General features: G+C 47.9%; 1 protein-coding gene across 10 annotated transcripts in view; it reads right to left on the reverse strand.

The window, feature by feature from the left end:
• The window catches only part of LOC144178386 (uncharacterized), a 201,449-nt gene that overhangs the window by 71,902 nt on the left and 104,884 nt on the right, over positions 1 to 24,663 (reverse strand). For all 10 annotated transcript variants that reach the window (XM_077706261.1, XM_077706244.1, XM_077706236.1 and 7 more), the window contains 3 exons: positions 18,167 to 18,229; positions 9,310 to 9,401; positions 8,648 to 8,795 (listed from right to left, as the gene is read on the reverse strand). In XM_077706261.1, coding sequence (XP_077562387.1) covers positions 8,648 to 8,795; positions 9,310 to 9,401; positions 18,167 to 18,229 — 303 coding nt within the window. The remainder of the gene's footprint in view (positions 1 to 8,647; positions 8,796 to 9,309; positions 9,402 to 18,166; positions 18,230 to 24,663) is intronic.

A 24,663-nucleotide genomic window follows, 5' to 3' on the forward strand; every position in this document is an offset into this window, starting at 1 on the left:
CAGCGTCGTATCACACCAGGGTTCCCGCGAGGGGAGGTGGGCGTATTTTTCTCCCGTGCTCTCAGTGCCATCGGATCACCTCGATTTTCTTTGCAACTGTGTAGGAATGCATGACCTACCACCGCCAAAACAAAGAAACAAATGGCGCGTAGCGTTCGGTTGAAGCAGGATTGGATTGGATTAGATTCTTAGACTGGCTCCGGCAAGCCAGTGTTGCCTGCACGCGGTGCGTGATAACTGCGCGGAAGGAGGGGAGGGGGGGGGGGGGGGGGGCACTTTTTTGGAACGGCGCGGAAATTTGAAATTAGCACTGAAGTGTGGCGGGGGGGGGGGGGGGGGCGCTTGCCCGGGTGGGGGCGCTTGCTCGGAATTTTACGGTAGTCATCTAAGCTGCTTGAAATGCTAAAACTGAATAAAAATGTAAACTGGTTAAACATTATATAACTTATATTTCCAACGCCGGCAGCGCTGGCTCGTGGTCGAGTGGTGTGGAGCGCTAGGTATGTTATTTTGCAAGTCTGAAATTCGAATCCACGAGGGTACATCCTTTTTTTTTGTATGTTGATTTCTTAGTTTTCAGCCGATGTGTTCTATACTGACTTTACCATTTTTGGGCCGTAACTTTCATTGCTCCACGAGCAAGTTTGCAGAACACACACAGACTGACACTGGCGCACTAGCGAGTTCTCGTTGGCGTGCTGTTGCCATAAGTACCGAATGCTTGCGGGCAGTGGGCACAGGCCAGAATCACCAGATTCTTGGCCTGGGGCGAACACGCTTTTTATGATGCAGGCATGAGCGAGGGAAGCTCCAAAGATGGGGGGGGGGGGGGGGAAGCGCATGGTATTTGAGCATCTGTGGTGACGCGGAGGGCGTTCAAGCACTGCGTAGGCCTCGGCTAGTGATTGCTACAATTCCAAGCCATCCTGGAATGCTTATCTGAGGCATTTTACAGCCAACAACATGACAGAAGCGGGGTATGACGATTTCGAGAATGCCTATCGAGATATCGAGATATCGAGAATGCCTATCCAACGATAACGTCGGATGCCAAGCATGTTGTTTCACAGAACTGGAACTGAAACTTGTTTGAATGCTAGTCTTAGACATCGTCCTAATCACGTAGCACCTTTCCTTGACATCACTGCAGTTAGTTGGTGCAGCCGCCAAAAACCGCGCATGGCAGTTTTTCTTCTTTTAGGCTTTGTGAAATAAATACCACCTTATCGCCCGGATAAACGATGAAAAGTGTGTTAATGTGAGCCAGTCTACGCAGTGCAAGCAAAACCAGGAGCGTGACAAATTCACTTCAGTGTCCCTTTTTAACGGTTTCTCTAAAAGCACCTTCATACAATTCACGCAAAATAACTCCCTGCCACTGCGCAATGATATCGCACAGCAATTCCGTATGATAGGGGTCTCCATTGGCTTACGTAATTACATCTCTCACAGATGGTAATATGAGGAGAAGAATTTTTAGGGCGGAAAGTTGTTATATCAGCTTTTTGGTGAAAAACCAACCTCGGCCGAAACCAAGCAGCCGAAAGATGCCTTCCCCTGCGCGCTAGAATCAAAACAGGCCACGTCAGATGTCTTGGTCACCGATCGCTGAAACGGCAATTATCGCCAAAATAAAGCTCCATATGCGAAAAAGGGGATGATAGTGTGGTGAAAAGTTGTGTAAGGGATGGTAATTCACAGTTGTACAGATACCGGCGATCAAATATTCGCCACGATACTAAGCCTTAAGCTCCCAACATCCAAGCTGACCCGAGCAACGCCGAGCCCGCTGGCTTGTGTGACAGTTCTTGCGGCCGCCGCCGCGCACGATCTCAGTCCACGTTTAGCGCTGCATGTCGTCGCGTGGAAAATAATGCATCTTGGTGTTGTCGTCGATTTGCTCGGACAGGCTTCCACGAGCAGTACTTCACATTCCGCGAGCTTGCCATAGCACAACTTGGGCGAGCTCGGCGACACGCACCGCCATGTCACCGCGTTGTGCATCGACATCGCGCACCGCGTGGTGCCGGCCCCGCGCAGCTTTCGGCACCAGTGCAAGGGAACACCATGCGCCGGCCACGAATTGAAGAGCAAAGACGTCGAACACGCAAAGTGCACAAAGTTTACAAGCATTGCTCACACAGGTACACCCCCGTCTCCTGCCCAAACGAATACCACTGACAGCAGCAGCGCAGGATATCGTTTCCGGTCCCGAAAACGACTATATGACGTCGCCCTGAACCGGCCAGACACGCCGGCCAATGTTTCGTCACGCCGAAAGCGATTTCGCTAGTGCTGCCGATTTGTGGAAGCTCACGGCCGGGACAATCAAAATTGATTTTAGATGTGATTCTGGCCTCGGATCGCTGCAAAAATTTCTGTAAGGCATCTGTACAAACTACTGAAGCCAATTATATCATTTTTTAGGCATCAAAATTTGGTGTCAGTACTCCTTTAACTCTTTCGTTATAGCGCCTACTCAAATCACTCACTTTGAACGGTACCCTGGGAGCCCCTTTTCATAGCGTTCCAGGCGTTTCTGGAACAATCAAAGCTATTTGGAGTTAGCCCCAAAAAAGCCCCTTTCAAAATCAATTTTGCTTTCATTCTTGCAACAAAGAAGTGATTTTTGATATGCCATTGCATCCCCGGGGTGTGGAAAAGGGGTGTGGCCATCGCGTGTCACTGCTACCAAAGAAGAGTGCTTGCCAATCGTAATTACTCTGCATGAGCATTTGGTTTTTGCTATCAGGGCACGAATGGTGATTCAGACGATTATTTTCAATCCTCAGGTTTGCACTCTGACAGCAATAATCCCTGAAATCGGCTGAAAATATCAAGCAATGCCTGTTTGCAAAGTTACTTTATGATTTTAGGCAGTTTTATTGCCTTTGCGCACATTGTTCTAAGTTGTGTTGTAGTCCTACTTACCACAGGACCATTCACAAACAGTTGACAACAGTTTCAGTTTCATTTCTGCATTGCAAAATTAATATCTGGCGATACTACACAGTTGCCAAACTTCAAGCCTACCTGCAATGGCACCTTGAGTGTCCGGTACTGATCCCTGAAAAAAGCATGCCGCTCCGGATTTCACCCCACCCTAACCAGATTTCTGCGATAAGAACTTCCGATGCAAGTCAAAGATAACACCCAGCCACCAGATATCAGTTCCGATGAGGAGAGCGCTTCAAACCGGCTTTACACACCGCCAGCTGTTCGCTTGCCAGTTTCATTTCCATACGAGGGTATCTAAAGAGGTATGTGTTGCTCCTTTGTTGAACTGTCTATTTGGACGGAGTCTCCGATAAGTTTTGTACTGTTTCATTTCAAAAATGTTAGGTGGGGCTACAATGCAGGAGGCTCGTAGTGCTGATCTTTTTTATCGCGCAACAGCTACTCGGCCAAAGTTTGCAGGGCACGATTCTAGCGCATCGCACCTCAATCCTGCAAGCAAGGCTACAATAGCGAGTCAGAGATGATAATAAACCGCAAGTTTATGTTTTGAGAGATAAATGACAGTGAACATCAACAAGTCGAAAGTGGACGTGGAGGAGTTCGAATAGGGAGCATAAAAATGAAATAGACTTATCTGATAACCCCGGCGTCGTGCAGGATGTGGAAGTGCTCGGAAGGGTGAGGTGTAGTGACCACCGTATGGTAAGATCTCGAATTAGGCTAGATTTGAGGAGGGACTGTAACAAGCAAGCATAAATGAACTAACAGTAAGACGGAAAGTTGAAGAATTTAGGATCGTGTTGCAGAACCGATATTCAGCTCTAACCGAGGAAGCAGAATTTACGACACAGGAAGCCAGCGACAATCTTGCACACATTATCATGGAGTGTGCAGTAGAAGTCGGAGGTACGATCGCTAGACGGGATACTGGTAAACTTTCCTAGGAGACGAAAGACTTAAATTAGGAAACACCAAAGCATGACAATATCCACCCCAGCTGACAGAATAGAACTAGCAGAGCTTTCGAAGGTACCGTATTTTCCGGTCTATAAGTCGCACCTTTGTATAAGTCGCACCCCCCTCAAAATTACAGTTTTTCCAAAAAAAAAAAAAACGTATATAAGTCGCACCATTGTATAAGACGCACCGGTATATAAGACGCACTTGTTAATTAGGTAAACTCATAGTGAATCAGATCGTTAGAAAGTGCGGCGAAAGTACATGGTTGTGGCGGCTGCCGCCTAGTAACGCATCCCCCTGTAAGCAAAGCTAGACACGGGCATATAACATTCAAAGTCTGGACATAACTAACTTCTCAAAAATGGTTTATAGATACACACAGATGGCATGTACTTACGGACGGCGTTTAGGCAAAACCATTGAAATCTTTTTCCTCAGACTTGCTAAAAAATAATTCAGTAACTTCAGTGGGAGTTCCACCAGTGCATCACTGTTGTCCTCCGACTCTCTGATGTCTTCTTCGCCAACATCGTTACCACTCGCGGACCGGATTACTCCGGCCTTTATCAACCCGGCTACAACTGTTTTTGTAGAAATGGAGTCCCAAGAGTCGAAGACCCATTTGGCCACCTCTCCAAACGTCGCGCGTCTCTTGTGTGCTGTCGTAAATCAGTGCAATAAAGGTGTCATGGCGGACGGAAGTGACGCGACGGGAAGCGGCACGGAAATCAAAACTTATCTCCAAGCTGTCATTTTAAAAATTAGCAGCACGTTTACCTCCTTCAGAGTAACTGTCTGTAATAATTCATGAGCTGCATTTTGTTTTTGCAACCCAGTTTGATGTTACTTTGAATTTATTCTGAACTGTAGTTACTGCGCATGGCCTAAAGTGGCGCGTGGTTGTCGCAGGCCATTATCATTCTTTTTGACTAGAAAAAGCTGAAAATTCTTTGGTGCAATGTCCCGAAGCAACATATTGGCTATGAGAAATGCCGTACCGGTGGACTTGGGATGATTTACACCATAGAGCTGTGTCTCAACATGCGCTGGCCACGCGCGGCCGCCGCAAATCAGATTTATTCCATACATAAGTCGCACCAGTGGATAAGACGCACCAGTGGATAAGATGCACCAACGAAAATTTCAGAAAAAAACCGCGACTTATACACCGGAAAATACGGTAATCAATAAGCATAAGACAGCTGACATACGGAAGTATAACATGGAGAGGATCGAATACGCTGTAAAGAACGGAGGCAGCCTGGAAGCAGTGAAGAGGCATTTAGGTGTGGGGAAAAATCAGATGTATGCACTTAAAGACAAGCAAGGCAATGTCACCACAAATAGGGATAAAATAGTCTAAGCAGCCGAGGAGTTCTATTGGGATCTGTACAGTAGGCTCGTACAGTAGGCTCTGTACAGTAGACATCCAGGATAATGCCGAACGAGAAAGTAGTTCAGAGGAGATAGACATCCCACCAGTAACGACAGAATAAGTAAGGAAGGCTTTGAAAGAAATTAAAAGGGGGCAAAGCACCTGGTTAACATCAGATAACCGCAAACCACTAGAAGGATGGCAGGCAAATTGTACTAGTAAAACTGGCAAACCTGTACACGCAATGCCTAATGACCGCGAGTATACCGGAATCTTGGAAGAACGCGAAGATCATCCGAATCAGTAAGAAAGGTGACATGAAGGACTTGAAAAAGGATTTGAAAAATTACAAGCCGATCAGCTTACTGTCAGTCGTCTACAAGGTACAGTAAAACTTCGTTACAAGAGACACTCGAGGGACCCAAGAAACGTGTCTCTTGTACCTAAGGTCTTTTGTACGCAATGTTGCTAACATGGCGAACATAGGAAAACCAACCAAATCGTTTTCGTTCAAACGTTTCTTATAACCAAGTGTCTCTTGCAACAGTGTTTGTTGTAACGAGGTTTGTTTTACTGCACTTAGCAAGGTAATCGGGAACAAAATTTCTGCCACCTTAAATTTCAGTCAACCTAATGAACAAGCAGGGTTCTGTAAAGGCTATTCAACAATGGACCATATTCACACGCTAGAGAAATACGCTGAGTACACTCAACCCCTATATATAGCCTTCATAGATTATGAGAAAGCATTTGACTCTGTCGAAACCTCAGCATGTCATTCAGGCACTGTGGAATCAGGGTGTAGACGAGCATTACGTAACAATACTAGAGGATATTTACAATACACAGCTACCATCAACAAGGAGACAAAATCTCTCCAATGTTATTCACAGCATGTTTACAAGAAGTATTCAGAACATTGGATTGGGAACAGGTGGGACTAGGGGTTAATGGAGAATACCTGAGTAACCTCGGGTTTGCTGATGACGTTGCCTTGCTAAGTAACTCGTGGGACGAATTGCAAAGCATGCTTACCGCACTGGACAAACAGAGTAGAGCCGTGGGCCTGAAAATTAATATGCAGAAAACTAAAGTAATGATCAATAACCTCGGGACAGCACAGCAGTTTGAGATAGGTGGCGAGGCAGTGGAAGTGGTAAGCGAATATATCTACTTAGGCCAAATTGTGACCCCACATCCCAACAATGAGGCAGAGATAATTAGAAGGATAAGAATGGGGTGGAGTGCATTCGGCACGCATTCTCAGGTAATGAGCGGCAGCCTACCATTGTCCCTGAAGAAGGAAGTGTAGGACAGCTGCATCTTACCGGTACTCACCTACGGGGCAGAGACTTCGAGGCTCACTAAGAGGGTTCAACCTAAATTGAGGACAACTCAGCGAGCAATGGGACGGAAGATGATAGGTGTAACATTAAGGGACAAGAAGAGAGCGTGGTGGGTCAGAGAACAAATGCGTGTTAAAATTAAGGGCCTATTAGTAGAAATTAAGAAGATGAAATGGGTGTGGGCAAGGCATGTAATGCGAAGGCAAGATAACCGCTGGTCATTAAGGGGGGGGACATGGTTTTTAAAATCAACTTTTTTATTTCTTTGTGGACTTCGATGAAAATTGGCACAACTGGAAATGCTGTTAAGGGTAGAGTGGATCCCTAGAGAAGGCAAGCGCAGCAGGGGGCAGCAGGAAGTTAGACGGGCAGATGATACCAAAGAGATAAATTGGTCGCAGTTAGCAGAGGACCGGGATAAATGGAGGTCCATGGGGGAGGCCTTTGCCCAGCATTGGACTTAAATAGGCTGCTGCTGATGATGATGAACGTCAACAAGCACCAACCGCGGAGTTTCGTTTTCAACTCCATGCATGTTTTTCCGCATCGTGTGCTTGTCCCGAATATTGTGCTGGCCATAAATGCAAAGTCAGTCATTGACAAGATGTTTTTACGTCATGTGGGGACAAATTGGTGCCTCTGATAATGTGAAACCACCCGATTTCTTCCAGGGAACCATCCGAAATTGCACATTTTGAAATGGACGTTGGGCTTCACCGCACGGAACGGGCACCATGTGTGCTAAAATTTTTATTTAGACCTGACAAATTGTTCCGTGCAGATCAACATTTTTTCTAGGACGTGTTTTTGAAATGTTTCCATACAAAATGTATATTCTAAATTTTTTCTACTATCGGTGGTTTGTTGCACACAACCCCTTTTTTAGCATTTTCTTCGATAACTTGGCAAAAATTTTTATTTTAATATTTTTTTTTGCAAAAACGATGTAAGAAAACACCTAAAAAATTGGTATTGTTGGAAAGGGCGTTACATAATCTGCATTTTGCGTTGCTGTAATTAGGGCCTAACCAATTTTTTAGCAGAAAAAGAAATGTTTTCTGGGCCCCCTAAAAACCGGCCAATTTCCAAGTGGTAACGAAAGAGTTAAAGGGGCCATGCAGACAAAATACAAGTCTGTTTTATTCGAAAGATTTCGTGTTTTATAGTGTCCCCAGCACTTGTCCGGAAGCAAACAACGCTTTATTCACTCAGAAATCAATCAATTTAAGTTAAAATTTTGATTCTCCCACCAAATTGTGTGTTTTCATGACGTTGGCAATGACATCACAAGAACAGGTCTTCAAGCTGCTGCGGAGCCTAGATGGAGCCTAGATGGAACCTAAATGGAGCCACCATACCGCGGCAGGCCGGTTTGTGCCTTTGCTTAGTTTTCGACAGTATTTGTACCTGGCTTGTTTTTGTTAAGGTATAAAATAAATGTTTCGTGAAACAAGGTGCTCGCTCGACAAATATGGTCACGTAAGACACCGTTGCTTGCGTCAATCGGCCAGTGTCGTCTGGGACAACCCCAAAGCGCCACAGTGCTGTGCAGCTAAAACAAGCATAGTGTGCCCAGCACCAACAGCAGTGCGCATTGGTCCTTGTATCAGTCGTGTATTTTCAGAACTTTCCTTGTTTAGTGCAGCATTCTTACTGCTGCAAAATGACGATGCATTACATTTAAGTGCAAATAGCTCGTTCGGCAAGCTCATAAGCCGTGCCTAATTTGCGTCTGCTTTTGCTGGCCTCAGCCAGTTGCACAGCTGGGTGCGGATGACATCACAGGTTCTGCTGCGGGAAATGAGCGAGTGGGTTCCATGGCCATTCCCTTTTTTCCTCACTATGTAGCGTAGTTGAGCAAAGTGTGCCTTAAAAGTGGTGTCAGTACGATTCGAACGAGGCCGCCCTGTGTTCTATCCGCACGGCCCCTTGAGGCAAGGAAACAGTACTTGGGCCACACAAACACTCTCCCGCTGCGCACGAACCGAGGAGGCCGGCGGCCACTCACCCGTCTGGCGGCCTGCTGCGCAGCCCCTCGTGGTGCAGCTCCCTCAGCCGAGCCACGTCCCCTGCCAGCGGGTAGTAGTGCAGCTGCAGCTCCGAGCACAGCTGCAGGGACAGCCGCAGCACGGTGCTCCCCGCCCCGCTCGACGAGCCTGCGGCCAGGGCACACGCCCGAGGCAACGTTGCGCACGCCTGCCAGGGCAGCCCCAAAATCCTGCTTTGTCCACCTGCTCCGTCTACCTGACAAGGGCCAGTGGTCTGAGAATTGCACCAGCGCCCTTCGGCGTCCCGGGGGCAAGGGGAGAGCCTCCCTTGTGCCAAGGCGGCGCACAGCAGAAGCGCAGGCTCTCCCTGGCAATCGAATAGCACTGGCAACACCCCTCTGGTGCAACTGCTCAAAGTTGGCAAGCAATGAAAGTAACGAGTACGTGAAGCAGTGAGAGGACAAGCACTGGGCGAGGAGACGAGGAACTAGCCGCAGAACCATGCAAGCCTTTGCCTCAAAGTATCTCAACCTGAAGAATTTCCCTTCGTGCGATCCTCAACGAGGGGCGCAGGTTACAAACGAGCGGCACAGACGGGTGCTGGCAGAAATGGCACTCGAACTGCAGCAGTCCCCCCTAAGTGAGGTTGCTTCAAACAACTACGAAGGGAACCGATGCTCACCAAGGCGTTGCATGCGTAGGGCAGACAGCAAGTTCTCAACAACTTTCTTCAGGGATGACTTGAACGCCATGCCAGTGAGTGCAATCCAGTGCCTGCATGAGATGGCGTGAAGCCCTGTAGATGCCTCCCTTTCTTTCGTGCATGCCCTTATGGTACTGTGGAGGCCCGATAATACGACTTTCAAGGGAACGCGCAGACCAGGTGACGTATGATCGGGGTACAGGTAAATGTTGCCCTAGTAGGCAGGTGCGCAACCAACTTATTTAAATGACTATACTACTTTCACATAATTTGCGAACCCCTAATTGAAATCCCCTCGCGGCATAGTTGGCACTGCTGCTGCTGCACAGGGCCAGTGGGGCATTCAAAGGCTCCCAGCCGCTGGAACCCGCCTGCTTGAGCCTGTTAACACTTGCATGACCGTGGAAAAATCGCTTGCTTTTGGGCAGTCCAGGAAATATGTTTTTCCTGCCACAGAAAATTGACTGATTGATTGTAGGGTTTAATGCGCCGACGCAACGCAAGCGATTAGGTGCGCCGTACTGGAGGGCTCTGGATTAATTTTGACCACCTGGGGATTTTTAACGGGCGCTGCAATCTTGTACACACGGACGCTTTTGCTTTTCGCTTCCATCAGAAACGCGGCCACCGCGGTTGTGCCACGGAAAATGATTGATGATAAAGCGCAAGGTATGAAATGATAGAGGAAAGATAGGTCTTTTCAACAGTATTAATTTCAAACAGATTTATTACGAATATTATCAACATATCCAAACAAAAAAGTAACAAAAAGAAAAAAAGAGAAAAAACGGGTAAACAAAAAAGAAATAATCAAAGTATACACTTTGAATACAAGGCCCTCATAGAATAATAGTACCGTATTTTCCGGTGTATAAGTCGCGGTATTTTTCTGAAATTTTCGTTGGTGCGTCTTATCCACCGGGGCAACTTATGTATGGAATAAATCTGGTTCGCGGCAGCCGCGCGTGGCCAGCGCACATTTAGACACAGGTCTATGGTGTAAATCAATCTCAAGCCTACCGGTACGGCATTTCTCATAGCCCATATGTCGCTTCGGGACGTTGCACCAAAGAATTTGCAGCTTTTCCTAGTCAAAAACAATGATAATGGCCTGCGACAACCACGCACCACTTTAGGCCATGCGCAGTAACTACAGTTCAGAATAAATTCAAAGTAAGATCAAACTGGGTTGAAAAAACAAAATAAAAACTTCCGTCCGCCATGACACCTTTATTGCGCTGATTTACGACAGCACGCAAGAGACGCGCAACGTTTGGAGAGGTGGCCAAATGGGGTCTCCGATTCTTGGGACTCCATTTCTACAAAAACACTTGTAGCCGGGTTGATAAAGGCCGGAGTAACCCGGTCCACGAGTGGTAACGATGTTGGCGAAGAAGACATCAGGGAGCCGGAGGACGACAGTGATGCCCCGGTGGAACTCCCACTGAAGATACTGAATTATTTGTTAGCGAGTCTGAGGAAAAAGACTTCGATGGTTTTGCCTAAACGCTGTCTCTATATGCCATCTATGTGTATCAATAAACCGTTTTTGAGAAGTTCTGTCTAGACTTTGGATGTTATATGCCCGTGTCTATGGGCAGCAGCCGCCGCAACCATGTACTTTCGCCGCACTTTCTAACGATCTGATTCACTATGAGTTTACCTAATGAACAAGTGCGTCTTATATACCGGTGCGACTCATATACGTTTTTTTCGGAAAAACTGTCATTTTGAGGGGGGTGCGACTTATCCAAACGTGCGACTTATAGACCGGAAAATTACTGCAAATATAAGCTCTGTAAGTACAACACTTATTTACATACGTACAAAAGTATAAGCACTACTGCCTATCATGCCACTGAGTGAAGCAGTTTCTTGACATGGTGAAACAAACGTTGGCTCCACTCTTTGCACAGCCAGCGCCAAGTGGTCCCACCCGAGTGAAGTCGGCACCCTGAAGATAAGAGCTATGACCTTTAGAACAGGCCGGATATGTTTACATAAACACGTGGCAGCTATAAAATGACCCGAGGAAAGTTACCGGTGGATACCTGCTGATGTTCCGGGGCGGTTTGACGCACTTTCACTGTCCGTACTAAGCCTGACTAATCAAAGTTATCTTCCATTCCTGTGCTGCTTCTATCTTCGAGAGTTTACAGCTCAGATTCATCGGCATCCGTCAAAATTCGCCGTTCCCATGGAGCATAGGTGAGCAGCATTGATGCCGCAACCGAAACCACGTACGCCCGACTGCGACGAACCTTCGAAAATCCCACCACCCCCCCACAGCGGAGGAAAAACTCCAAAGCAAAACTGATGAAATACTTCCTATTTTACCCTTTGGATGGTGTTAGCTGTCCAGAAGCGCTCGGACAGGGTCAAAATTTGAATTTGTATACATCGATAACATACTGTCAATGGGCATAGGCACAGTCAGGAAAGTGTTAAGCCTTAAAGGCCAACTGCACTCAAATTTCACCCTGGCTAAATGCCTTCGAAATGTGTAGTAGGTACCATGAGAACTACTGCGACCCAACCGGTAGCTCTGTGCAATGCGTGGTTATTCAGTTTCAGGCACTCAAAATAACGCCTTTGCAGACGACAAAGCACCTGCCGGCGCGTCGCGCAAACAGTCATTTAGCGGAAGTGACATGCCAGCCGTCCAGGCCGATCGGCCTGCCTCGCAGCGGGAGAATTAGGGAAACTCGTATTTCGCGCCAGTACGCCTGGCTTTCATGGCTCCGAAGCGGCTTCGTTAACCGTACGGTTCTCTCCTTTTCGAGTGTCGTCGCGACATCATGCCTACGTGGTGTGCTGCTGTCGGAGCGCACGAATAGTGTCGTGCTTGCGGGACAAGCGCTCGCTTTTCCGCGTGCCTCCCACACCCCCGCACGCGCGTGCTCACACTCTCCTCCTGGCTGCGGCCGCCCGGTCCGCACAGCTCGCGCCGTCAGGCCAGGCTGTCTGGCCGCTCGCGCCGACGGCTGATACGTCACTTTTGCCTGCCCGTAATGGCCGCGTTTTGCGCAGTTTCGTTTTTAAAATCGTCGATGTTTGCTGGTCGCTTGCGGCGTAATTACGCACATTTTAGGCGTCATACTTCGTACATCGCGGTCTTTTTAGTCATACTATGCAGGAACAGTGATTTCGCGCGGTCGAAATTTTGAGTGCAGTTGGCCTTTAAGTGGTTGGGCCCGGCGTGGACTGTTTTCCCTTGTACATCAAGCAGCGTCAAATGGGAGTTAAGAATAGCGAAAGGTCGGGACGAAGCGGTGTCAAAGGTGGGAAAAACACCGGTTTATCCACACCAGCGTCCCTCACATGAAGAGGACCGCGTGCATTCGAGCGTTGTATCATCGGGGTTTTTAGTGCATTGGGGAGTTTGCCGGGACCGGGTGATCCGTCATAAGCAGCGGGTCGCTGTAACATCATCGGGGTTCCACTGCCCATACCACAAGAGGCGCTCAAGTGTGGACAGCAGATGCGTCCCTTCAGACTGTTCACTTCCAGGGGTGCGTACAAGGGGCAGCAGGCAGTGTAATAAGCGCAGGCTCAGCCTATCCCAGCCGACTTGTAGCCCGCAGTTCAGGTGCCAACCATGCAAGCTGTAATGCCCTGGCGGGCGGGACCAAGACTAATACAAGAAGCAAAGCTTGCTCTCAGCAGCAGTGAATGTCATCTGTGTGAATGTCACCTATGTTAATGTTAATGACATTCACCTATGACTATGACTAATGACTATGTTAATGACATTCACCTATGTGAATGTCACCTAAGTGAATGTCACCTATGTTACGCAATAACCCACGACAGTTCCACCGTGTAATTCGCGCCGTATCGGTCTCTTTGGGTTTGCTCTCCCGTATTCAAGGAGGTGTGGGTGAGGCCACGTCCATCTCCTCCTCCGCCTCTTTTCCACTGCCTCCTGTTTGACGCTTGGGCTTTCTGCGGCCCTTCGGTACCCTTTGAGGGTCGGGGGGGCTCTCCAGGCCTTTGCGGCACAGGAGCTGCACCTGTAGCAGTGCCACTTCCCGGCGGCGCCTTCTTCTGGGGCGTGTCGACCGTCCCCCGAGAAGAGGGAGTCGACCGTGCAGCCGGGGCAGAACCCGCTGAGTTGCGCGTCAGCCCCGAAGCCTGCTCCCCCCCATCGGTAGCTGGCACACCGGCTTCTGGGCTGACTTGTGTAGAGGGCTGCTGGACGGAGCAGTCCAGTCTGTCCACTTGCGTGGAGTGAGTCAGTGCCGGGCGTTGGGGCAGCCCAGCCTCTGGGACAGGCGGGGACCGTACCACCCACACCAGGTCCCTCCGTTCGACCTGCGTGGCTGCAGACACCAGAGATGGCGCCGGCCCCCGCCGCACCACCTCCGCAAAAGTTCCCTTTTGCTGGAAACTAAGCCTTCTCTTAGCCTAAGGGGTAAGACACATTCTGTGTGGTTTTGATGGTCATTGCTTCTTTTTTATTCTTCCAGAATGGACAGGATCTGGAGTAAGCACCATGGTTAGCAGAACAGTTGACACAGTGGGGTTCTTTTTCGCACCTTTCGTTCTCGTGCACTTTTCCTCCACACCTAGCACGCATGGGTTTGCGACCCGTGACCAAACCATTGGCACTGAAAACACCGCCTTGGGTTTGGGATGCATGGCCGCACTTTGCAACGCAGATATGCCGCATTCACTGAGTCTGGTGGTGTGGTTGAGTTGAATGTTAAAGGGGCCCTAAATAGGCTTCCGAAGGTCGCCATTTCAATCGCGCAATCGCTAGAGTACCCCTTCACGACAACGTGTACCAAATATTACACCTCTGCGTAAAGCAGGGGCCGCACAAACACGAAAAAAAGATTTCACTTTCTCCCCTGGCTCACCAACCATACCTTGCCGCCACACTTGCGCGCTCTAACGCAGTTCTTTCCGGCTCTGACGCGCCTCTATGACGCACGAGACACTGCCCAGTGCGGCGCCGCGAACGCGAACCACAGCGACAGCGCTCACCGTGCAACCGGAATCTGGTGGGCGGAGCATGCGCGTCGAGTGCTAAAAAAAAAAAAAAAGCGCGCGCAGGACTTGGCGCAGCCAATGACTGCACGTACATCAAGGAGGGTGATGGATTGCCCTGTTTCTCTCGGTGGTCTTGCGCCGGGTCGATGACGTCGCGGCTTCCACAGTGCTTCGGAGGAGCTACTAGAGGAGGAGAGCCCCAGGCCTTATGGGCGGCCCCTTTTAATGAGCGATAACTCGGCTAATACTTAACGAATTTAAACAATTTTTGCGGGACGACGTTCCTTGGATAGTACTCCAGTGACTGCGCACGCAAAATCGTAACATTTGGCAGCCTATTTAGGGCCCCTTTAAGACTACATGCTTGGTCTTCATTTCTTCTCCGTTTTTCCTGCGTACTGCGACCACTCCTTGTTCCGCCAGTTCGCTCTCAATCTCCACGCCAGAGCAGTGGAATAGCTCAGACTCGGAGACAACGCCCTTGGAGAAGTTCAGTGAGCGGTGTGTTGTCACCGTCACGTTTGTGCCTTCGATTTTTGAAAGCTCCACGATTTTTGCACTTTGTTCTCCAGTGTGCACTTCTACCAGTACGTCACCATTCTGGAGTTTCCTGGCATTTTAATTCTTCCCCACTAGCTGACTAAGTGCCTTGGCTATTGCAAAGGGGGATTTCGTCTGCATAGGTTCTTCGACTCCTTGAATAGCAAAGAACCGTGCGAAGTTGTCACCGTTTTTCTGCGAGATGTAATGTGCAGTCACTTCGGGCCGGGCCCTTTTCAGGGACCGACGAGGAGGTGTTTTGCTTTTGGCCGTCTGGATAGCTGGTTTTTCGGTAGCCACGCTGGCCGCCCACCACGGAGCCCAACCAGGGGAGCGTGCAGGAATTCCTAGCTAGCCATACCCACGTATGGCTTCATACCCACTATAACTTCATGAAGAGTGGTCTAGGTAGGCCAAAGTTAACCCTTGCCGCCTGAAGAAGGTAAAAGGGCTTATATTGGATGCTGACAGGAAAAGAGTGGTGATGCAGGAAAAGAGTGGTGACAGGACAGAAAGGGAGAGAGAGGGGGAGATAGGAAAAGGCTGGTTTCCCCAGGGCGGCTCAATCCTGGGGTACCGTCTGCAGGGAGCAGGGGCCAAAGTGGCGTGTTGCTGCCACCAGGGGGCCGTAAAGGTCCAAAACAACCCTGGCTTGGGCTCAGCCACCAGGATGCCCTTCTCCCTGGACACAGCTAAGCCACGCACAGCCGGGGCGTGGGTGGGTCCAACCCACATGGGCTAGGGGTCCGCAGTGTCGCCACTCTCGTCACCTTGAATAGACAAGGTGTCCCTGCGGGGGACTGGAAAGCCGGTGAATTACGTAGTGCGTCACGTAGTGCGCCAGATCTTTGGCTGGCTGAGTCCTTGGTGTTGCAACTGCTAGGCCCATTGCTGAAGAGCTTTCTGCAGTACACTTGACTCTGGAGCACTGCGCTGTGAGGTCAGATATTTCAGGGAATAGCCACGCCCCTCGGAGTAGGCAAGGGGGTTCACCCAGTCAAATCATCTGTATATGTACCATGTTTCAAGTGTGATATCTTCCAGGGAGGAACTGAAGCTCACAGGCCTGAAGTCTTCACGTAGGTAACTAAACACGTTTTGTGGCCAGTACTTTAGACCTCTGCTTTAAATTTTATTCATTAGCAGTACTGCCAAGCTTCAGCCTAGCATATAAATATTGCCGCGAACCACGCATTGGATTTGTTTATTATGTTTTGCTTTTACTGTCTGTGTTATCTGTGTGCCAAGGGAAGCAGGTGTTCACTCTTTATTTCTATGCCGCACGTGTTATCTCTTCTGATAGGGAGAACGTTTCGAACTGACTTCAACAGCCCAGAATAATCTTCTTTGATCTACAGCTTTCTGGATGTAATTCGACGGTTCGAGAAACACTCGCGTCCAAAGATAAATGCCCGCGGAGCAGACACCGCGGCATTTGATTCGATTCGCCTGTGCACGCCACTTTGTTGACTGCTGCTTCGCCGCCTGTGTATTCTTTGAGTTGTTAGGGGAGCACAAGTTTGCTCCAATACGCTTTTTTCCTGCAAGACAACTGCGTCGTCTTTGGCTTCGTGACAATGTTCAGAAATTGCTGATACCTATCTAATAACTGCAGCTCATCTTGCGCTGAATGGAATATACAAAAAACTGAAAAGAACCACTCACTCTCGTGTTCTCCGTTGGTAGGAAGTTTTCCCGTGGTATAGCATGCACCCATTAGTTCTCCAACTCTTTGGAAATCAGAACAGTATATGTACTTTGGATCTCTTTTCCCGCGACACCAAGGTACACAGCACTTACTCGCATCCCGCACTCACACACACACCAAGTCACAGTGTTGTGCACGCACTTGTGCCCCACTCAGCATGATGACGTTGTGGCTCAACAGTGGCCAGAGGAACCATGGAAGAACCGTGTGGATTGTAACAGTAGCAACCACAGCCAGACAAACTGGCAATTCTTCTGCACCGGCTGATGTCTCCACATATAGCGCTAGTATTTAGTTGAAAGATTCTTTCCTTTGAACACATTTTTTTGCATGTTGTGTACACTTGTAAACTTGTTTGCAGTTTTTTCTTACATGACAAATCAATATGTAGTTTTGTAGTAAAAAAAAGTAGCTCGTGAGACAAGTCAGTGTGCGAGAGATGCTATTTGACATCTCGAGAAATATGGCGATGGGAAAGACAATAGCCGATGCAACCCCACTGGCCCCCTCCCTCTCAGCTACTCAATGACCTAGCTGCCATTGCGAAAACTCGAATGAATTGGCGCAGGAGCAGATTTGGCTATAATGCGCCAGACACAAGGTAATATATTAAGTTTGAACACGCTACGGTAAATCTGCTAATGTAAAAATGACGTAACATGGTAAAATCAAAGTTTCTCTAAAAGCTTTATGGCACTCAAAAATTTAAAAACCTTTTCCATGGGAACCAGGGGTTCATCGCCGAGTACTAAAACAGGGTGCAATGGAATTTGAAATTTATAAAAAGTGGGAAAAATATTCACGACGCTTGTTTTCGTAACTAGGACACTCGATAAGTGTGTGTATTACTGTAAGGCGCTTCCCGCATTGCTCACATTCCGGAGGGTCTTCTTCCAGCAACAGGAAGTTGTGGGTCAAGCGCGTGTGCCCAATTCTTAGGCGACATAACACCACCTCTACAAATCTTTCTTTATGTCTGCAGCTCTGCCACTCTCTCAGGTGTGGCTCCACAAGGTGGAGCTGGTTTTCATTGAGTTCTGTCCATTTAGACTGCCACTTTTTCATTGCAAAAACTTAACATGCGGACTCGTATCTAGTCGGTGTTGGAACAGTGCGGCTCCCTTCGCTCCCCCAGCTTCCCCCGCCAGTTATCAACTCTCCGACGCCGTCCCATGGGACGGCCTGGTCCCGTCAATAGCGAGTTTTAGCTGACCGTATTTCACGGTCCGCTCCGCTCCGATAGCAAGCGGGAGCGCCACTGCGCAGGCGTGGTGCGCTTTGCCGCGAACGGCATTGGCTCCGGTTGCGCCGAGCGCGCTGCCGATAGCGGAGCGGATCGTCAAAAACGGTCAGCTAAAACTCTCTATTGGCTGCTGAGCGAGGGGTTTTCCGTGATTCTCCCTCCCCACAAAAGTTTGCATTAAAAGTAATGCCAGAGGCCATCTTTGAAATGACCCAAACATGCGTTTTGCCTTCATGAGCCCTTTAAAGAGCAAAAGGCTTAAAACAGCACTTTCGCAGCTGCCCATCTTGACATGACATTCCTTCCCACGCAGCCAGCGTAACAAGCGCTTCCCGTGTTGTAGCACTCACTTGAGGATGCACGCCAGGGCAGTCTCTTCCGTCCACGGCGGCTTGACCGCGACCACCCGAGGCCTTGGACACACATGCGCGCATTGCAAGACAAACAGCACGGGTCAGGGCCACAGGCCGGGCACAGCCCAGTGAGAGGTGCAGTGGGGCAGCACCCCTCCCAGGTGGGTTGGGACAGATGAGGTCAAGCAACAATCATCAGCAGCTGAAAAATGGGCAGTGTCTGCACACTGCTTCCTAGCGGTGTGCAGGCATTGATGGGGAAATCCGTCGCCTCTCAGGAGCATGGGCATTTTTGGAGCCCATGGCTTGTCTACAATTGCACGAATTTTCCTGGACACTGTGGCCACCTCAGGTGCCCAGGAGGAAATGCAACCGAGAAACTTTTTTTGCTGTGCCCTCAATTTTTGGTTCACATGGTTCCAAAGTACCCCAAGAACAACCAAGCAGAAATGGAAAAAAACTTAAAACTTAGTCCCCTTGTCTTCTCCACCTAAGCTATTCAAGTAACATAATTTTCAAAAAAGAAAAAAAAAGTGCCCCAAGTCTTTCTACGTCCTATCAATGTCTCTCTATCAAGTGGCCAAGTGCACAAGAGTTGTGCAAACGTAGGAGGAACTGCACATTTCCGAAAGTAATGCCTGGGCCAGCCACAGTGTCTCCCTTTGAAACGAACCTCCGAGACGAGTGCACTGGTGACCCCTGCAGTGATGCCATTTCTACCGAGTCTGCACACACACCGAGAGGGAGGCCATGCAGCGTAGCTAGCAGGGCTCTCGAAAAACCCACGCTTACTGCGCACCCTCTGTCACACAAAATCAGTCCAGTCCGCTTGATTGACCTCTGTGTGAGTGTGTTTCCTCCAGTTGAGCAGAAGGAGAAGAAAGTTATGTGCACAACACACAGGGAATGATGACCAACGAAAGTGTGCTGCAACCAAGTGCAGCTCCATTGAGAGAGTTGCTTCAGAGGGAGCTTCCTGACCTGTAACAGCACGAGCAGGCGCCAGCAGAGTGCTCCACTTATGAACGCTGCCAATTTTCCCACTCTGGTGCTGCATACACTGCGTACAGCATGCTCTGGTAACACGCACAAGAAGCCAGTGTTCTCTGTAGCTGGTGCCGTCATTGGGGCCGGCAAGAAACCACCACATGCCGAGCCATAAAAAGCGAGCTCGCCAAGGCCCACGACCCCACGGTGCGAGATGTGCTACCCTGGCCACGAGAGAAGCAGGTGCCGACGAGAGCCCCAGTTCACAGGTAGCCATGGAGCAGACGCGCGAGATCATGCCTCAGGTACTCAGGCCATGCTGTGATCGGCTAGCACCTGGATCAGTGCAACAGGGTTCCCCAACAGCAGACGGTTAGAAGAGCCTTCGAAACAGCACAGGAGCCCACAAGCTGGCACTCCTTGTATCTAGCAATGAACTCGCCTGCCTTGACTACGGTTACAATTTTGCACTCGTGTCTGTGACGTTGCACGCACAAAAAAACGGGGTCCCACCACATTGTTCCCCTGCTCCCTCCTCACTGCTCTCAGGCGTGGCCACGTAATCCGAGTTGCACGCAAGCCCTTGAAAACCCCAAACAACTGTACCGTGCCATGCTTGCAGTCCCAGGCTGGTTTTCGGGGTTCTGCTTAGTTGGGTGAAACTAAATGGCACACTGCCATTTAAAACAGGCTCAACCCAAGCACATCTGCAGTGATGTGACTGGGTCGAGTCATTTTGGAGCAGCCAGAACGAGCATTAAGATTCACGAAATATTGCTAGAAGGGGAGCAAAACCAGGGTCTCGAACTGGAACTGAACCGAAAACCGGAACCGAACCCCAATTTTTGCCCGGAACTGGAACTCAGCCGGAACCGTACTTTTTCCGCCATTTTGGAAGTGAACCCGAACCGGAACGAATCGAAGGAACCGTTCCGAACTGGTTCTGGGGCCTCCAAACTGTGATTTCTAGTTTTCCCTTTCAGTACAGTGCCTTGCGTCCGAAGACATTGTTACCACTCGCCCGACAGCCCCACGAAATATTTTGCACAGTCCCAAGGCCCATCACGTTCTCTTCTTGTTACTACCCTCAATTTAATGTATACAATCGGTTTGTGTTAGGTACTGCCCCTCTCCCCCAATTATCTTTTACATTTAGAATAAGTTAAGTTAAAACGCATATTCCAAGGCAACATATCATGGAATATTCATGGTTTTTATCTGCATGTTGTTTAAAACGTTGTAAAGTTTTTAATGTGTTGTTACTTCGAATGAATCCCTGTCCGCTTGGGAAGGCCTTCAGGGACACCACCAGCAATAAATCCATATCCTCCACTTATTCTAGCTTGAATAGGCAGCTACATACAAACAGCACTGAGACACAAACACTCGCAGGTCTCTACGTAATCGTCACTTTTTCTTGTACAGTGCCGTTGTGTCCTTTGGTTGCTGCTCTAAGGGGACATGAGAACTAAAAAAAAATGGGGGGCCTTCCCATTTCAACTTTAAAATAGATGCGATAGCATTTTCATGCTATCTTGAATTTGCTCAACCTTACCATTAGGGACACATAGATTAAAAACGATTAATGCAGATTAGTGGGTAGACTGGGCTGGATTAGTGAGATGAGTGAATGAGCTAATGTGAATTAGTGGGACTGGTGTGTTGATTATTTTGGATTAGAGGAATTAGCAGGTCAGTTAAGGTGGATTAAAGGGTTGGGCCAAACATGATATCATCAACGGCACTTATAAAGGAGCAACCGGCCAGGGACCTCTTCAGGTTTCATCACCATGCGGCTGTTGCTGTTTGTGCAGGTTGGTCAAACCTATTCAATTAGAAGCGACAATTGATTTCTTATGGTTTTGCCGTGCCCACGCACATGTTTTTGCATTGCTTATGATTGTTTCCGTGCATGCCAGCTTCTTGTATGTGGGGACATAGAAACGAATCCCGGACCCACAGTAGAGGAAATGTTTCACGAAATCTTGAAAGGCCAAAACGCGATAAAGACCGATATTGCCACGAACCATGTATGGGTTTGTTTATTTATTGTTTGTTTTTACCGATGGGCCACGCCCGGCTGTGTTATCTGCGTTCCAAACAAAGCGCGTCTTACATTCTTTACTTTTATGCCGCACGGGCTATCTCATTCAGATAAGCAGACTGTTTCGCCCTAACGTCACTAGCCCAGAATAATCTTCTTTGATCTACAATGTTCCGGGTGTAAATGGACGGTTCCAGAAACACTCGCGCCGAAAGATAAAAGCCTGCAGAGCAGACGCCGTGGCATTCGAATCGCCGGAGCTCGCCTGCACACGTCACTTTGTTGACTGCTTCTTCGCCGCCTGTGTAATCTTTGAGTTGTTAGGGGAGCACAAGTTCGCTCCAATAAACTTGTTTTCCTTGAAGACAACTGCGTCGTCTTTGACTTCGTGACAATATTGCTGATATCAAAGATCGCCTGGAGGCCACCAAAAAGCTATGAACAGTTTTAGCTCGCGTCTTGGGCAGTTAGAAGAAAAAGTGGAAGAACTGCAAAACCGAGATGTGGACACAGGTGGTTTTAATCTAGCCATTTAATCTAGACATGCAAAAGGCACTGAGCTCTCATCAAAGTAAACTTACTGATTTAGAAGATCATAGCAGGCAATCTAACCTTGTAGTATTTGGCATTCCTGAAGAGCCCAATGAATCGGACAAGGTACTGCGAGAAAAGGGTATCAAAGAGCTTCACGAGAAAAAAATGGGAGTCAAGTGTTCTTCTGTCGCTAGGATTCACAGAATAGGAAAAGCCCCCCCAACGCCCAGTAATTTTGTACTTTCAAGATTACAATGAAAAGCAGGCGCTCTTCAGAAACGTTAAAAAGTTAAAGGAGTTGAAAATCTTCCTGCAGAATGACTACTGCAAAGACACACTACGGAAAAGAAAGCTCAAATGACAAGCTCAATGGCAAGCTCAAAAAGTGATAAAGATGCAGGAAGAAAGGTGACGCTCACCCATGATAAGCTCAGTATTGATGGCAACTTTTTCGTTTGGGATGATGCCACCAACAGCCGCAAGGCAACTTCTATGAGAGAAAAAGTAGTGCTGCCGACTCTTGAAACAAATTCGTTCGTGACGCAAAAAAATCTTCTCCCGAAGCCTACCAGCGCCCCACTACACAGCTAGCGATTAAAGAACCACGAACTTCGGCTGCTTAGCTTCAATGCCAGAAGCATTGTTAATAAAATACAACAGTCAGAGAACCCCTTGTTGATATATGACCCCCCCTTGCCATGAAGTTTAATTAACGATGACGAAATCGTGCCACCTGGGTACCAGTTATTCCGACGAGACAGGGGATCTCGAGGGGGCGGAGTAGCGGTTGCAGTAAAGAATGGCATTGATATAACGGCAGGGGATCAAATCGATAACCATGAAAAAGGTTTCATTTTCCGGGCACACGTTTTTTTCTATGTGCAGTCTATTGCCCACCGGACGCTGACGATTCTTTTTTGCTTAAATTCCATGACCGAATGATAAAATTAAAGGGTAAGAATTGCATAATTACTGGTGATTTCAACCTACCTGCTACAGACTGGGAGCGTAAGCAATACGGTTTATCCACTTCTTCTGATTCATTACTGGACATAATGTTTACTCCTAACCTTGAACAAACTGTAAAAGACAACACTCGGGGAAATGCAATCCTAGGCCTGTTGCTAGTTTCCCAAATGTCTAGTGGGGGGAGTTGTTCAGGTAAATTCAGGCATATCCGACCACAAATTAATTTCGTTTTCTTGGAGAAAGAGCAGTCTTAAAGCAAAAGTTGTGACGCAGGCCTTAATTAAAGATTTTTCGAGGGCAAACAACATTGCTGTAATAGACTATTTAGACACGCATCTAGATTAAACTGAAGATGACCCTGAGCTGTTGTGGCGACAATTTCGTGCTGCTGCTAAATTTTGTATTGAAAATTTTGTGCCTTCTAAAACACGACAAAAGCATTGTCAGAATCCCTGGATTAGCAGAGAAATAATACACTCAAGGCGCAAAATCAAGCGACTCGGAAAGAAAAGGAAAACAGGATCTCCACAGTATGGTGAATTAAAAAATAGTTTACTGAGTAAAGTCAAGCACTCTAGAAACCAGTATTTCAACACCACACTAGTAGAATTTATTAAAAGCGACACCCAAAAGTTTTGGAGGTACCTGAGTCCGGCTAAGCATGAAATTATAAAGATAAGGGTAAACAAAAAAATTATCACCGATCCCAAACAAATAGTTACACAATTCAATGCGTATTTTTATATGGTCTTCTCTAATAGGGATCTGTGCGAATTTTCGGAGTGCTGCCCTGCCTCATTTGAGGGTCCACTGGTAACTTATGAGGGAGTTGTTGAAATGTTGATCAAACTGGATGTAAAAAAGTCTACAGGACCGGATGCCATTCCAAGTACCTTTTTGCGACGATATGTGGAACAAATTGCAGCGTTTTTGACACATTTGTTTAATTTATCAATACGGACAGGTGATATACCTGATGACTGGCGTATGGCACGGGTAGTCCCGGTATTCAAAAAAGGAGACAGATTAGATTACTGCAACTACCGCAGAGTTTCTATTACAAGCACGTGTTGTAAAATGTTAGAGCACGTCGTCGCGAATTATACTCAAACATTTTTATGGGAAAGAAACTTGTTGTCACACTGCCAGCATGGGTTCCGGAGGGGCATGTCCACCACCACACAGTTGGCTTTAACAGTGCATGAGGTCTCTGAAATTCTGTATCGGTCAGGGCAGATGGATATGCTCTTTCTGGACCTATGCAAGGCTTTCGATAAAGTACCTCATGGGAAATTGTTGCACAAGTTAAAACAACTAGGGTTACCTCTCAGTATTGTTCGTTGGGTGAATTCATACCTCAAAAACAGGACACAGTTCGTCGAAATTAACAATTGTGCCTCTGATATGCTTCCTGTATCCTCGGGGGTGCCCCAAGGTAGGGTGTTAAGTCCCCTCCTGTTTCTAATTTATATCAATCATTTAGCAGAAGTTGTGAGTGATGTTTCAATCAAATTATTTGCTGAAGATTGTGTAGTCTTTAAGGAAATATCGTCCAAGGAAGATCACAACGTACTACAAAATAATCTTTTTGGCAATTAATGATTGGTGTGATCGATGGGGCATGTTACTCAACAATGAAAAAACAGTACTCCTGTGTGTAACATGAAAGATGCATCCAGGTACATTTTCTTATACTCTTCAAAACAATGTCATCGCAGAAGTTCTAAAATACAAGTACATTGGGGTTACCCTATCTTCTAAACTCAATTGGTCCGATCATGTATCCGATATCTGTATATCGTCTCTTCGTAAGCTCTGGTATCTGAAGCGGAAGCTCAAAAATGCTCCAGCAAACATCAAGCTAATGGCATACAACGCATGTGTTCGAGCGCAATTAGAATATGCATCAGTGGTTTGGGGTCCGTTTACTAAAAAAGACATTTCTCAGTTAGAGAAAGTG

This window comes from Haemaphysalis longicornis, unplaced genomic scaffold (genome assembly GCF_048455015.1).
Source record: "Haemaphysalis longicornis isolate Haplotype H1 unplaced genomic scaffold, Haemaphysalis longicornis Haplotype H1 scaffold_1, whole genome shotgun sequence".
Taxonomy (NCBI): domain Eukaryota; kingdom Metazoa; phylum Arthropoda; class Arachnida; order Ixodida; family Ixodidae; genus Haemaphysalis; species Haemaphysalis longicornis.